Source organism: Cinclus cinclus, chromosome 13 (genome assembly GCF_963662255.1).
Source record: "Cinclus cinclus chromosome 13, bCinCin1.1, whole genome shotgun sequence".
In the NCBI taxonomy this organism is placed as follows: domain Eukaryota; kingdom Metazoa; phylum Chordata; class Aves; order Passeriformes; family Cinclidae; genus Cinclus; species Cinclus cinclus.
In genome coordinates this window covers 933,617-950,026 of record NC_085058.1, presented here as the reverse complement: position 1 = coordinate 950,026, position 16,410 = coordinate 933,617, and the positions used below count along the sequence as shown (strand labels likewise).

Genomic DNA, 16,410 nt, shown 5'->3' with positions numbered 1-16,410 from the left:
AAAATAAAATGCTAAGGGCACTGCTACAAGGGCAGAAAACAAAAATAAAATGCAACTTCAATTATCCCCAAAATACAGAAAGGTATGATACCAGACCCATAAATTTTACACACCTTAAATTTCTGCTGCTTGGAGCAGCCAGTGAAGAGTCAGTGGAAAGAAAAGGCATTGGGAACATGAGGGTCTGTGAGGCCAGGGGGGTAGAAAGACAAAGAGAAGAGTGCTGACCCTGGTTGTACATGTAAATGGCTTGTATTGTTATTTATTGTGGGAAAGCTTGAGAACAGCCCTCCCCTTCTGGAGTCACACCTTAAAACAAGAAATGAAGCAGTACAGAAGCTGCTCCAGGGTAGGACCGTCTGAGCAGGCTAATTCAGGATTTGCAGCAAAACTCAAAATACTGTTCACCAAGCTACAAACCGTGGTACATAGCAAACTGTTAAGATCCAAGACTATTAGAGAAAACCAAGATAAAAGTAGTTTCTTTATCAAATTAAATGTTCATTAAAAAGGGGTCCATTTTGATTCAGCAGAGAACTGACAAGCTTAGCTATTTAGAAGAGCTAATATATTTTTCCACTACCAGGTTTTACCTTTTTGATTTAAATTGGGTGGGAAAAAAAAAAAGTACACTGATTTTTAAACAACTGGGTTTTTTTTGCATTTGAATTCATTATTACAAACAGCTGCTGTATTTCAATTCAAAAGCTAAATCCAAGGCATGTTTAAAATGAGAATATTACTGTGTTATGTGGGGGGGTAAAAAGACACGTTCTCCAGAAATATTCTATGAAGTAATTTCTTCAAACTCTTTAGTCAAGACTCCAGAACTGCTTCATTCATTTACTTGAGAAACAGATTTTCTCACACATCTCAGTTACCTGGCATTGGTTCAGCAAAACCCAATTTTTCTGTTTGTAAAGCTGCTTATTCCCACTGCTGTGATAGTCATCTTGCAATAGACAGAGGGCAGCCAGGTAGACCTGCTTTGGTTTACATTTTAACTCAGGAAGGGTGAAGAAGTTTGTCTAATTTGACCAAAATGTTACCAAGAATCCCCAAATTTAACACTGGCAAACAGAAGAGAAAGGGAAGATCTTAAACACCCATTGTCAATTAAAAATGGGCTAAAGGAACCACTGGTCTACCCAGATACAATATTATTTGCTTGAATTAACAAACTGCAATGTAAAAAACTAACCAGAAGGGAAGAAAAATAAGCCAAAACCATTCATACACTTAATCTGTGTTTAAGTGCTGTGTGAAGAAAGCCCTATCCTACACTTTCCATGAAAAGGTCTTCCTAGCATTAAAATCCTAGCAGACATCTCCCACTGTGCAACAACGTGTCTGCATTCACTATGTTTTCATCTATGCTTGGAACTGGTTCTTAACCAGGAGGTCAAAGAATTATGATGGAAACTACTACTTCTGCTTTCCACCCCAATGAGACAATTACAATTTCACATTCAGGTACTTTAAATACCTCTACTGCTTGTTTGTCAAGTGTTAAATTATACTGAAGGAGTGCTCACTCTACAGGTTTAAATGTTCCATGCAAAGCCAGCAAATAAGTCCAACCTCTGCACAATGCCAAAAAAATAAAATCACATATACTAAAAGTTTCCATCTTTTATATCAGGGACTAGGAATAGATGGCTCATTTGTTGCCTTTAACTTTTAGGAAGAACTTTGCTCCAATTGCATCACATCAGAAATGTGTCGTTTATCTTCTGCACAAACATCTCCACCCACAAAGAGCTCACACCACATGGAAATGACTCCCACTAAGATTAAACACAGAATCCAGTGTTACATCTGTGACTTCCAATTCTGTCTGTTCTCCGATAATTACAAAACTGATTTTTTTAACACATTGCTGGAGATCGCATTCTATATTTTCTGAGGTTGGCTTGGCAGCTGGCTGCATTAAAGCCTGGCTCTCCAGGCATTCCTCAGTTCAGATCCTGAAGCAGTTATTATCTTGCTACTTTATAAATTAGACTGGAAGTTTCCGGCATTAGTCAGGACTGTATCAAGACAGGCACCATGGAATGTACAGCAAAACCACAGTCACTGTCCAGAACTGCTTATAATCTAAACTAGAGGTCAACAGTTTGGCTTCATGTGTAAAGACACTGCACATTATTCCTTTGAGATGGGGTACTGACATGAATGCTTCATGTAAGTAAGCTTCAAAGTGGACCAGAAGTGAGAGGCAGAGCAAATCCCTTCTCAATGTGAAGAACATTACACAGCCCCAGAAGCTGACCCCTAAAACAGACTTGGATGTTCTGGACTTTCAGGTCAGACACACTAAATAATGAGAAATGGCTTTCAAACCCATTTGTATAGGTACAGATTTATTCATTCCCCAATCAGTTTCCCAGCTGGGATTTGGGGGTTTGGCTTGTTTTTCTTTTATCACTGCTTTAAAAAGGGAGGGCAGCATTACATTAGCATCCCTTATTTTGGGTTAAAATTAAGGTCAAACATTGTAACTGCATTAAAAAAAAAATTACCTGTCTTATTTAGTGGTATACAGACCAAGGAACACTGGCTGCTTTCTCAGCTTTAACGGAAGTTTGGCTACTGAAACAGCCATCAACTGCCTCAATTTGCTGAATTTTTAGAATAGATTCAAATGGTTGGGCAAAGATGACACTAACATGTCAAAAGAAAAGGGAAAGCAAAGCTGTAATGCCACAATCTTATCTGAGGCCATTTGCCACCTTACATCAATATTATCTTAATTCAGAAGCTTAGCAACACAATTTTTTCATCATGTAATAGGAAGAATTCTTTTACAGAATTATTTCTCTAAGTAAAACCTGAATACTGACGTGCTACACAGTCTGCAAAGGCCTCTCTAAATGAAGAGAAACATCAACCCATCCCCAGGAGAGCAAAGACTCACATGTAACTTTGGAAACACTCAAGAGATGTCCACGCAGCTTCCACTTTTTGCAAATCACCTGGATAAGGTTCACTGAGTTATGCCAAGTAGAATGAGTAAGACAGGGCTAATCTATTTGGTGTTCTTACCACAGGGTCCCTACCCCATCCTACCCCCATGATCATGCAAATATGAACTTCTCGTGCATGACTTTTCCTTATTGGAAACTGACTTGGAGTCAGTTTTCAATAAGGAAAAAAACTGAAAACTGACTCCAAGTCAGTTTTCATGTGAAGCACAACTGCTCCTGGCAAACAGTGCATTTCTTACACAGCAAAGATGCAAACTGCCACTGAGGGAAAGTTACAGCTATGTAAAAGTATATAACCAACCTGTGGAACAAATGGGTTTGTTTAAACAGCATATTGCATAGCTGAGAAACTGGTAATAGAAAAAATCAGCAGGAAGAGGAAGAGACAAACAGGAAACAGTTTTTGTACAGCAGCCAGGTTCAGAAACCTGCAAGATGCAGTCTCTGCCAGAGATCTGGCAGCAGCACAGCCATGTGATCAACACAGCACAAGTGACCCCAGGCCAGAGTTGCTACAGAACTGTGCTTACAGCCAGGGTTTAAAATAGCCCTTCATTGTTACACTAAAGTAAAGGTCACCAAATATCAGCATATTAAGTGCAATACTTTGGTCTTTCTGTTGAAAGGACATTGAACAGAAACAAGATTAGGGTCACTAAACTATTTCAGTCAGTCTCCAAGCCTTTACCAGACAGCCTGTGCTTAGCTCTAAGAAGGAGCTGTAGCAGCACTCCTATGTTAACTGGCCCAATTATACACCTCAATAACACAGTGACCTGCACAGAAACATCTCCAAACTAACTGACCTCTGGTCAGCACACTTCATATTCACACAATGGGTCACCTATATTGAAACAAGCTAAACTGAGTAAAAAAACACCACTTTTGCTCCATTCAGGAAGAAGGAACAGTATTTACATATTTATGGTGTCAGTGGTACACTGACACTGAACTGAGGAAATCATCCCACAAACACGAGCACTTGGCGACAAACACATACATATGCTACATAAGCACAGCATGCTATATCATGTGACACACATGTGCCTGTCCAAAAAACCCACAAAAGTACCGTTACAAGAAATTGACTACTTTTCCCTTCCCATACTTTTACCTTAATTTTGCCTTAAAAATCTCTCATTGTCCTGTTTAATTGCGATTTAGTAGCGGGACTCCCATTTTGCTCCTTACAGAACCTGACAATTGCAGCAAAAGAGCTGGGCAGTCTCCACTAGCAACATGCAAAGAAAAAATGCAACAATCCACACGACGAAATGAGAAACCCTTTCTCTGTAAAACACGACCCTTCTGCTGTGACACATCAGGCCTAAGGAATCAGACTGAAAGCTACCTTTTCCAAGAATCTGGAAGTAAGGGTGGGAGAAATTTGCAAGCAAAAATCCTGGCGACAGTACAAAATTCTGTACAAGTATTTAGCCAAATTTATACAAACCCCTCCAGTAATAGCATTTCAAATGCAAAGATTTTCAGTCACGGGATTCAGAGCATGTCTCAGGAAGCCCATTTCTATTTTATAGATGAGAATGAGAGATTGAGTAATTTACCAAAAGAATTTTACCAGCATAGATCAGAACTGAACCTATTAGCCCATACACATTAGTCCTTTAATTCATTTTAACTGCAGCCAATGGGGAGATATCCAAAAGCCATCACTCTATGCAAAATTTTTAAGGTGATTTGACAAAACAGCTCAGAATTCAGCACATAAAACGTCCCATTCACAATACACAAGAGGCATCAGGTGTCTGAGAGTCACCCATGAAAGCTGTTATTTTAAGTAGGCAATCACTCAAGTTACTAACCTATGAGAAACATCAAGGAGACAAATGCACTGGATGTGGCCCCTCCTCTGGTCTTACACGCTAGAGCTGCAAAAAGGCTCTGCCCACTGCTGGAATTCACAGCTCTGGAACTCCCTCTGGATGCAGGCATAAGTCTTTTCAAAGACTGAATAAATCAGTGGAGGAGTTTGCTCCACAAAATCCCTATTCATATTCAAGATGTGAACATCTCAAGTTTAATGCACGAACCTCCCCCTTGAAAGACCTTCTTTACAGACAACTTCTAAATGCTAAGGGAGGACTGACAACTCCTTCCCATGACTAAGTACTTCTTCAGAGGAATGGTGAGACAAAGCAAGAGACAGAGTGAAACTTTCACCCAGCTTAGCAGTTACAGCTTTCACCTAGGCTGCAGGCTCCACAGCAAGGAATATGCATGCACTCCACAATCCATCACATGAAACACTCAGTTGTTAAAATTGAGACTGGAACCAAGGATCTTCCACCAAGATGAATGGACCAAATCACAACATTAGAGAGCCATGTGCACTCTTTCTTCCTGGCCCACAAACTCAGTTATAAACCAGCATATACAATAAGCAGCATCTCAGGACAAAAATTGCAAGTCTTCCTCATCGCAGAACATCAGTCAAGACTGCAGGGTATGTGGATATGCGCAGAATCAAACACTCTGGCATTGAAAAAACACTTTATTGCCAGAAACAAAGAAGCCCTAAAGAACATTAGTATTTTTACCAGCAGCATGCAAAAATCCCTAACAGGGAGTGTAAGTTCCTTACTACTAAGTACACATATACCAACACAATTGATGAGGTTCCCAGCTTCTGACATTCATTTGTGTATTTGAAAATGTAGTTCCTCCAAGTGTACACACAAGCTTTATTATTACCTGACCCTACTGTATGTTTATATTCAGGAGGAATCAAAAGTACTGAAAACACAGGCCAGGCCTTAACTTACCCAGAAGTGCAGTAAGAATGCTAACACTATCTTATAATCTAGGAATAGGTTCTTAGAAGTTCAAGACAGAGTTAAATGTGCATAGTTGTGGACTGTGGGTTTTTTTTGTTTGGGTGGGGAATGTTTAAAGCATATTTGCATTTGGGAAAAGCATCTGCTCCACATTTAAGAAGGCCAGTCAATTCCAGGTGAATAACTGCAATAAAAGTCAGGTGACTGAAAAAGTAAATGTTGCAAGAGCATTTTTGTAACCTCTGAGCGGATGAAAACCCCATTCTAAACAGAATGCAGGAAAAAGGAACATTAGCGGCTTTGAAAACTAGAGACATGGTTCTACACTTAGAAGCCAGCTGATTTTATGTCCAGGTTCTAAAGAATACTCCCATTTGTTTCCAAACTTAATTTTGAAGTTTTTCTTTCTCTCTTTCCCTCTACCCCATTAAAAGAAGTTCATACATGCACTGAATTTGCTCTAAGCTCTTAACTGTTACCAAAAAAAATATATTCTATTTAACAATATGTTACATAGATTTTTAAGACATCTTTACTGCATATTTAAGAAAAACAGCCAAAATTAAAACAGAGAGAAGGGGAAAAGCTTTTCAATTATACTATTTAAAGTGCTTTGTTTTAAAACGAGCTAACATACACGTAACTGAAGTAAAATTTGAGAAAATATTAAGGAAATTCCAATTACATTTATATCAAAGCAAGAGAATTCACAAGGAAGCAAGTCTCCTGATAAGCATATAAAAATTTTAAAGCCTTCTTTAACAATCAAGAAAAGTCTCAACAGTATCGAATCATAGCCTTATTCAAATCACATTCAAATAAGAGTCCAAAGAACTTTTAAAGAAAGAAACAAACAACCCTCGCAGCTATGCAAAAAACCTGAAGTTACTTCCTGTCTTTATCTATCAGCCAAAATCAGAAAGATTGGGTTTTAGGTAAGAAGACAAGTCATTTAGGGATAGTTCATGAACTACTATTTGTGTTCATGCATACCTGTACATATAGATTCTTCCTCCTTGCGCTAAATAAAAGCATTGCTCAGTCTCATAAAAGAAATTTCACAGATGGTTACAGCGAACCATTCCCATTTACAGTGGAAAACCATACACAATCTAGATATACTAAACACCACCGGTCCCTGAAGTGCCCAACACATTCCTAACGCTGAAGAATGCCAGAGAACAACTCGATCAGCTTCATCTGCCTGGAGTTCCCCTCCCCTACACTCCACCACACTGGCTTCAATTCGGCACTCGGATTACGCAATCACAATTCCACTCGGAGAAACTGGGATGTTGCAAAAATGCAGGAGTTTCTATTTGCCCGTATTCACAGTGCCGTGATGGAAAAGCAGACAGGGAGGTCAGAATAACAACTTCTAAGCAGTGTGAACAGGTCCCCAGGAAGTGGCTGAACAAACTGTGGGGAGGAGGTGCCAAAGCACAGTCAGGTCACTGCCAGCATTGCTCCAGAGACAGCCGAGCTCGCTGCACCGCTGCCCTGGGGAAGGGAGGACACAGAAAGCAGCGACGCTGCCAGGCACACACAGACACTCAGCTCCTAGGCTACACCACCTTCTTCCGACAATCTATCTCATCTTTCCACATGCCCGGCCAAACTTCAGGACAACGCAGAGGTGTCAGCAGTTCATCTTCCTGCATATACCACAAAAATCACATCCCACCTGAAAGCAAAGTGAAAAGTATGGAAAGCCAGCCAGACAAAGAAAACACTGGGGCAGTCTGATCTTAACGAACAAGCAGGCACAAAAGCATTTTTTTTAAAAATTACTGCCTCTATTTATCCTTTACACTCTAAAAACATTTTTTAGTTGTTTGGCAACTTTGATAACTAATTAGCATACACATTTAAATACATGTATTTTAAAACTGAATGTTTTTAGACTTCACAGAGAAACAGATATTGTTCCTCACTGTAAGAGTAACATCAACAAAAAAAGGTCAATCTTTATGTTAGAGAGAGACACATAAATGCTCATTTTCAGACAGCAGCCAGAAAAAACACAGCAAAGCCAACAGTATAATGTCATTTTGACTAAGTCAGTAATTAATAGCACATCAAAATATTCAAGCAGGGAATAGGAGGGAAAAGACAGAAAGACGTCTTCTTGCTTTCTTTATATAATTTAATCTGTTTGTAGTTGCCACTATTAAATCCCTACTTACCCAATACCAGCAAAAGACACATTAAACCATCCCTGTGATGAAAAAGAAAGAAGGAAGGGGGAAAGGGAGAAAAGGGGGAGAGGGAAAAGGGGGAGGGGAAAGGGAAAAGACGTGGATGAAAACATTAAAAAAAAAATCAAAGCATGAACTGAAAGGTAAAACCCACCAAAATTAAAATAATCAAGGCTATTTTGAGAAAATACACGTATTTTGACACAGACAAGCAGATGCTCCTATTCCCACCTATGAATTGCCTAGAAAAATCACTATTTCCCTGTTTGATATAAATAAGGACCTTCAACCCCCGTCCCCAAACTTCATGGACAAAAAGCTGTCTGCTTGCACCACCGGGGCAGGTCAACTTGCAGAACCACCACCCTGTTCTGCCAGGCTGCCTGGGGGTATTGGGATTAGATTCACCAGGGTAATTACATCTGCCACAGAAATCTGTGTTTACAAGACCCAAAATTATGCAAGATATTCCAAAGGGGGTAACCCCAGAGGACTGCTTTGACATACAAGATAAGACTGCTAAATACCAAGTGTACTACTCATCATGTCAAGTACCATTTAACACACCCTCTTATAATCGAGGAAAAGGATTCTTAAGGACAAAATCTTACACTACTCCCATAACAAGGGCACCATAAAGCAATTCCAACTTACTCTACAATAAAATCTGTTTCCTCCAACGATACTGAAGTATAAATCTAAACAGCCTTAACTAGTTTTCAGATCCAATGTTTTTTTTAAATTGCACTTTCTAAATGTCATGGAATATTTGAATTAATGGCCTTTAATCACTTTTTTCCTACATAAGGAATGTTAGTTAAAACAGAAAGCAAAGCATGAACTGGTTAATGAATTAAGTGACTGATCAAACGAGAAACGGCTCAAAGCTTAATTTAATTCCAAACACTGGGTCTGAAATGTTCACTCTGTCAACTTTAGACACTCATGTACAAAAAAAAAAATTAGCAAGTCTAAATGTGTCAGCCTCAGCACCTTGACACAATCAGACAAACAAAGCATAATGCAATACTGTTTTAACACCTGCATACCCTGACGAGCTTGGGAAAGGCAGGTAAAAATCATCCTGCTTACACTGAAACCATCTGTAATGAGATCTTCCCTAATCTGAGGTAAATCAAGAGTCTGCCATATGCAATGAGTGTCTCATCCTGCTTCCACAATTCCTCATCTGAGATCCTGTCTCCTTACCTGCCACACTTTGAAGAGTCATTTCAAAACACTGGATACTTAGAACAGTCAGTAGTAAAATTTGTCCTTCAAAGTTGATCTTCAAAATCATCATAAGATTAGATCTAGTTTCTCAAAGGCAACTAAATGTCTACTTCTTTCCTCTGAAGCACTTCTTCTCCAAGTTAAGTTCAATTTCTGATAGATTATGATTGTTGAGTAGAGTATAAACAAAATTTTGAAAAGAAAATCTAGAAAATATTTATCACCACCAGTTTAAGTTTACTGACTTTTGAAAGCTATTAAGCATCTGAAAATAAAGACTCACTTTTCTTTTTGAAATGAAAATTTCTGTCTCATCTGAAACTATGACTTATCTCAATAAACATGCGTCTTTTAACAGAACTGGTTCCAAAGCAGTGTGCTCTGTCTCACAGGCCAAGGTAGCCCCTGACCCCATGGTCAGTTCACACATCAGTAACCAATTCAAATGGGTAAAAAACCAACCAAACCAATTTTAAGGAAACAAGACTGAGCCTGAAAAAACCCAAATCTAACAGGCTAACTTAAAACAATAGCCAGGGAATTAACCTAAGGAGATAAAACAACACACAGAGTTACTAACAAGCATTCCTGCATAGCAGTGACCCAGATTAATGAAAAGGTGAAAGAGTACCCTGAACTCTGAAATTAAAGTGACTGAATAAAAAGGGTTAATTTGTTTTTTATATTCACTTTGTCATTTACTTTTCAAAATAAATCTGCCAATTTCCAGGCCAAATTATTTTTCCAGGTGTAGGCTGACAAATAATCCTCACACACAAAATACAGACCATTAGGTCCACACACTGCCCATAACCTTACCTCGAGTTTACATGCAGAGATCTGAAGTTTTCTTAGGAATAAGGTCCTACCTACTCCTCTCCAATTACAGCAAATTTTCCCTTCTCCTAAACTACAGTAATCATGACAAGACAGAAGAAATCAGGACCTCTAGTAATAAAACTGGAAAAGCAGACAGAGACACAAATACTTATGGAAATGGAGAAGCAACAATAAGAAGCAGCTGGGATGAAAAGGAAAGCCAAGAGGGTAAAGTCTGTACCTGTGCTTTTACACTATACTTGTTTTGGCACTAACTGGAACAGTTCAAAGCCAAAAATCACAGTGTTGTAGAATGGCATTACTTACCCCAGTGAAAGCAGAACAGTGGGACTAATTTAACTGAGAAAACAAAACCTGATGGGGGCAGGCAGGGAAGTGGCAAACAAAAAACAAACAAAAAACAAACAAAAAAAAAATCAAAAAGCAGCCTGACCCAGTGCAGTCACATTCTACTCAGCCCAAAACATTTGTTCTCAAATCTAAATAAGCACTCAGGGATATCTGGGGTTATTCTGAACAAACTGAATTTACCAAATATTTTGGTAACTTTAACACATACAAAAAAACTCGTTAACTCAGCATGTAGATTTCCCCCATAATCACTGTTCACTAGGCCTCAAACACCTTGCTCAAGCTGACTCTCCTGTCTTTCATATTCCCAGTATCATTTCCAAATCCCACAACGTATGTTTCTGACCACTGGTGCAATTACCACTCTTATACAGCAGAAATCAGAATGCAAAAACTGATGCCAGGCAAATACATATTCAGCTTTTGCAGGAAATACCAGTCTACAGCCAGAACTGCTCTTCAATACCTAACTAAACTATGCTATTTAAGGGGTTGGGGGGGAAGTATTCAACTGACTGTGATCTGAAAAACAAGTTTTAAGCATCCTTCACAAGCACAATTCCTTTTTAAAAAAAAAAAAAAAGTTCATCACAGAATCTCTACTTCAGCAGACACAATCCTATCAGTCTGCAGTTGTTCTTCTAAAGACAGAACTTCAAATTCTACACTGAACAACCAATGAGCCCAGTGAGAACAATTAATGAATCCTTAACCACACAGAAAAAAGTTGGAGAACCTCTCCAGACTTCCACAGGTGTGCTTAGAAGATTGCAATCTCACTAAGGTGAGGCAGGACTCCCTGTGGTTTGATGAGTCTATGAAAAGCAGTTGAGAAATACCACATCTGAGCTGCTCCAGAGCACTTTTCATAATTATGTGATTGGCAGAACAGTGCTGAAGGTATGGCACATCATACAAATGCAACACCTTCAGTCTGTGACACAGTACTGCCAATGCCTCCAGCTACTGTGCTTCCAACTTCAGCAATAAGTTTCAGAAATAAAAGTGTGTGGAAAGACTGCACTCCAATTGGAATTAGTAGATATCTGCCCACATTATTTCACATGACAGCACTGATTAAAAGCCATTTTCAGTTTCTGTACCATTTCTTCTTTACATATACATCTCCTCCTAAATGCCCAATTACAACAACAACAACCTGCCTATAGATCTGCAAAAAACCCCAAAACATTCTGTGCTCTCTTTTTGATAATCTTGAGGCTTCTCAAAGCAAATACATGCTGCTTTCTGCACTGCTTACTGTACAGAACAGGTCTGACTGGATTAAATACTAAACTCTCTGACTTTCAAACTACCTAACAGGAACATAACAGAAGATGTAGACAGTTAAAAATGAACATATTGCATTACTTATTAACTGTGAGCAAACCCACTGATATTTGGATCCCACCCTCACTTGTCAATGCTTCCTCTCAGTGCTTTTAAAAGAATCTTCCCTCACCACAAGACCTCCAAAGCAACTCTGGCAGGAAGCTTTCAAGGGAAACTCATTTAGGGCAAGGGAGGAGCTCAGGCTGATGCACACACTCCTCTAATCTACTCACTACCTTCAGTAAGGCCGGCTTCCAAATACCAGCACCAAATGTAACACCCCTCCACTATACAGTTATAGTCAATATTCACGGTCAAGTACCAATATTCAAAAGTACCTCCCCCTATTACCTTGTGAAGTTATTACTGAAATCGAGTGTTTTTGTGGAGAGACAAGAAAAAAATACTTCCCTAGTGTACATTGCTCAGCATGGCAACTACAGCTCCACAAATCTCTTGAACACCAGATAATGATAAAAATAGTCACTGGCAGCCTGAACTAAAACTCACTCTCCAACCTATTCTGCAACATTTTGCTATCACTGGCACATCAGGTGGCTGCCAGAAAGTTTCCTGGATCGCTATCCTTTTCTGGATAGGTCAGCAGCAACTAGGAACAGGACTGACAAGTTCTGAGTTCGTTTAAGACAACGGACTTGATGAGAGATGCCCTGTAATTACAGACTGCAGGAAACTGCCTTCCAAATATTTTTCTACAACTGGAACACCACCACCACCAAACAGAACTAAAGCCACAAAATCTTAGAAAACAGCATCAAAAGTAATAGGAAATGCATTAAATGTTGACAAGGTATTAATTTACATGCACCATTTTCTGTTTAATTTTGTATTACAAAGTTACATCAAACCCAGCAAATAAGACATAGTATCTACTGTGACTTGACATAAACCAGGATTAGGTATCTTTAAAAAACTTAGTATCACCAAAAATGAGTACAAACAAGACTAAGACAGTACTCTACATACTATTAGAGAGTTAATGTGACAATAATCACATATTACTAGCTGGAAGTGAGAACTGAGGCACTACAGCTTTACTAGCAGAAATACAACATTTATTTTAAAAAAGCCACAATTTCATTTGCTTTAAATTAATAAGAGCTTGCTGTTCAATGGACTGTTTTAAGTTCAATGTACCTAGCTTTTTTCTCTAGCCACTTGCTTAGACTTCTACAATTATCTATTTGAATACTGTGTGACTTACCTTTATTTTCTTAAAAACCATTACAAACAAAAAACCTCCCCTAGAAAACAGTGCCATCATTATTCAGTTCCCAAAGAGCCCTCACACCTTCCTCCTGCCTCAGTGCTGTAAAATAACTCGGGTGATTTGCCCAGCAGCTGGCTCTCCCTGTGAATGCTGGTTTGTGAGAAACTCCTCTGAACAACAAAGAAAAATTTGTTCTAACTGCTCAACTTCTTTATTGAGAAGCAGAATGCATAAGAGAGCAACCATAAACTGGCTATTATTTTAAGCTAGGAAGTTATATTAATACCTCAGCATATATTTTTAGTTTTCATACTTTTATCTTTTTTAAGTTCTCTGAAGGGTGGTTCCCTACTGCCATATGCTTCTTGTTGACAACTCCACTTATCCTTGATATTCTGAAGATAACAGATTGACTTACAGAGTTAAACTCCTTGTCAATATTTTTTTTCTTTTTTTCGGTAAAAAACCATTAGGACAACAATTTTTCCTGTACTTCTCCTTTCCTTCTAATCATTTCTCCACACAACTCCACTGTAAAGTGTACACCCTCTAAATCAACAGAGAACAACTGGTTTGGCAAAAGGAAGCAGAAACACTACCACACCTTGGTTCCCGGAAACTGCAGTCAGAGAAGAAGTAAAGTAAACAGCAGCCTTCCCACACGAAGGCACTGACACTATGAGACAAAGGAGAAGCATCTCTCCTTAAAAAAGAAAAAAAAAAGAAAAGAAAAAAAACACCTTAGAATACATCCAGCCCTTCAGCGCTCCCCGGTCACTCATTCCCAAAAGAGGCTCTCTCTCTTTCTCTCCAGTGCCCACAGGCAGAGTCCCACTGCTACCCTAAGCGGGGCCTACTTCCCCTACTTTAAACCAATGTGGTTGTGTCCGCTTTCGTACAGAGCACAACTATACAACTACAGCAAACAAACAACGACAGCAAACATCGGGGGTTATCTGTGTAGAAAGCTAAATTTAAAACACCTGGCGCACGGCATGTTTAAAGGGAATGTCCCTGAAAAGATCACGCGACGGACAACAATGACGACGGGATATTTGCATTATTAAATCAAAGAACTAAAAGACGACCACTACATTCCTACCGACTCACAGGCAGGTGAGCGTGACTCCTAAACCCCCACAGGCCACCTCCAATGAGATGCTCCTTGGCTTGAAGGAGGGTCCCAAGCGACGCCTTCAGCCGCAAGAGTCTTATTGAAACTACACTCTCTAAAGTCCTTCCGAAAACGTGTATTAAAAACAAAAGGAAAATAATCAGCCCCATTTGAAGAACACACTGACCCTGCGGCTCCTCTTCCCCTCAGCCGCGGTCCCGGGGCAGAGCCGAGCACGCAGCTCCTCTGGCAGACAAAAGGAGCGCGGAGCGCGGCCCCTCAGAGCTCCGCGGCGCCGGGGCGGGGGGAGCGGGCGCTGATCCCACCGGGACAAAGTCTGCTGCCCGCGCCGGGCCGGACAGCGCTGCGCTGGGAGCCCGGGGCAGGGCCGGAGCTGGGAGGGAAGTCCCCGCTCCCGCCTCGACACACGGCTCTGCTGCGGGCTCAGCGGCAGCTGAAAGGCGCAGCGCCCATCAGAGGGTCCCGCCAGACAGCGCCGGAGGGTGCGGGCCGGGGTAGCCGCCCTCCCCCGCGCCCTCCCGCCGCCAGGCAGCGAGGACAAAGGAACGGCCGGGCCACCTCGGCCGGGGAGGGCCGCGCAGCGCAGGCCGTACTCACCGCTGCAGCACCAGGAGGAGGGCGAACCCTGCGGGAACTTGGCCGAGTCGGGCGCGATACAGACGCTGGAGCTGAGATGCGGGCACTCCATGGCGGGCGCGGCGGAGCGGGGCGGGCGCGGCGGAGCGGGGCGGGCGGCTCCTCGCGGCGCTACAGCGGCGGCGACCCGCGCACAACAGCCATCTTAAGGACGATCTCCTGCTCCGCGTGCGGCCGGGCCGGGCTTTGCGGGCAGCCGCCCTCCCTCCCGTCCGTTCCGCGCGCCGCTCCCCTACCTCCTGGCTTTCCGGGCCGCCTGCCGCGCCAGGGCCCGGCCCGGCGAGGAGCTCGGAGTGCTGAGGGGAGCAAGGGCCTGTGGGAGCATCCGCTCCCAACCCCTGCCACCGGAACAGTGCAACTGCTCCAGCCAGTGCCCCATCCAACCTGGCCTTGAGCACTTCCGGGGATCGGGCATCCTCTGCTTCTAGGGGCAAGCCGTGAGAGTGCTTCACCACCCTCACAGTAAAGAATATCCTAATAGCTAATCTAAACCTGCTCTCTCTCAATCTGAACCCGCTCCCGCTTGTCCTCTATCACTTCATGCTCTGCCATATAGTCATGCCCCATCTGTCCTGCAGGGTCCCTTCAGGAACTGCAAGGCCACAGTTAGATCTCCCTTGAAGCCTGTCTTCTGGCTGAACAATCCCAATTCTCTCAGCCTTGCCTCACAGCAGAGCTGCTCCACTCCTCTGATCGCCTTGGTCGCCTCCTCCGGACTCGCTCCGGCAGCTGCAGGTCCTTGATGTGCTGGGCCCCCAGAGCTGGAGGCAGCTCTGCAGGTGGGGTCTCAACTGAGCCGGGCAGAATCCCCCTCCCCTGCAACCCAGGTCACCGTCGGCTTTGGGCTGAGTGCACTGATCGCCAGCTCGTGTCCAACCAATGTTCTGTTCTGTAAGATGCACGGCCTGAGGCGTGTGCCAGCCTTTTTTTAAAGAGTTACCTGGCCTCAAATTTAGCTTGCTACTGAATTTCCTACTCTATGACTGTAACTTTTAAGTGGTGATAAAAGTACAGGTGTTGTGTTACAGCTTTGCCAGACAACACAGGTTACAGTTTTGTCACCCAGCAATTTGCAATACCAATGTGCAGTTCCTTTTCAAATAGAGCATAAAAGTGTTTTTTTAGTCTAAGGAACTGTGACAAACGCTGCATATTAGGAGTTTTAGACCTTTTCTCTTACCATAACTAATGTGAGAAACAATTTTGCCACTGGTTTTGCCTGTTGTGTGCCCTGTGTGTAGACACGGAAAGCATCTATCTCAATGTATTTTATGTGGCACTGCACTATTTCATAGAAGACTATTTTAGAAACTGACATTCTATATGGATTTTCAGATGAGATACTTTAAATATTCATATCAAAGATGTCTTGGTGGTTACTAATCTCCTTGGCAGAATGCCATTCTTTATCCTTTGTTCTTTTCCACCCTGTTTACACAAGGGGGAAAAATTCAAAGCATGAAAGATCCAATTCTTCACAGCATCAGGAACTACTTTGACTACACTGCATGGAATTAGTTTGCATTTCTAGATGTGTCGCTGGAAGCAGCATTAGGTCATAGATACCAAAATGTGAATGAAATGGCTGCAAATTTTACCTTGACACAAACCCATAGATCTTCCTCACATATCCCCCATCCTTCAAACTTGTAATATTTGATCCATTAGGGAA

General features: G+C 41.6%; 1 protein-coding gene across 3 annotated transcripts in view; it reads right to left on the bottom strand.

The window, feature by feature from the left end:
- Positions 1–14,805, bottom strand: part of USP3 (ubiquitin specific peptidase 3) — a 42,424-nt gene extending 27,619 nt beyond the window's left edge. For 2 of the 3 annotated variants that reach the window (XM_062501621.1, XM_062501622.1), the window contains exon 1: positions 14,700–14,805. In XM_062501621.1, coding sequence (XP_062357605.1) covers positions 14,700–14,790 — 91 coding nt within the window. In that variant the 5' untranslated portion in view covers positions 14,791–14,805. Of the gene's footprint in view, positions 1–14,077; positions 14,205–14,699 lie in introns of those variants that run through there. The other variant, XM_062501624.1, reaches the window with a different exon arrangement.
- Positions 14,806–16,410: the final 1,605 nt, after the last annotated feature.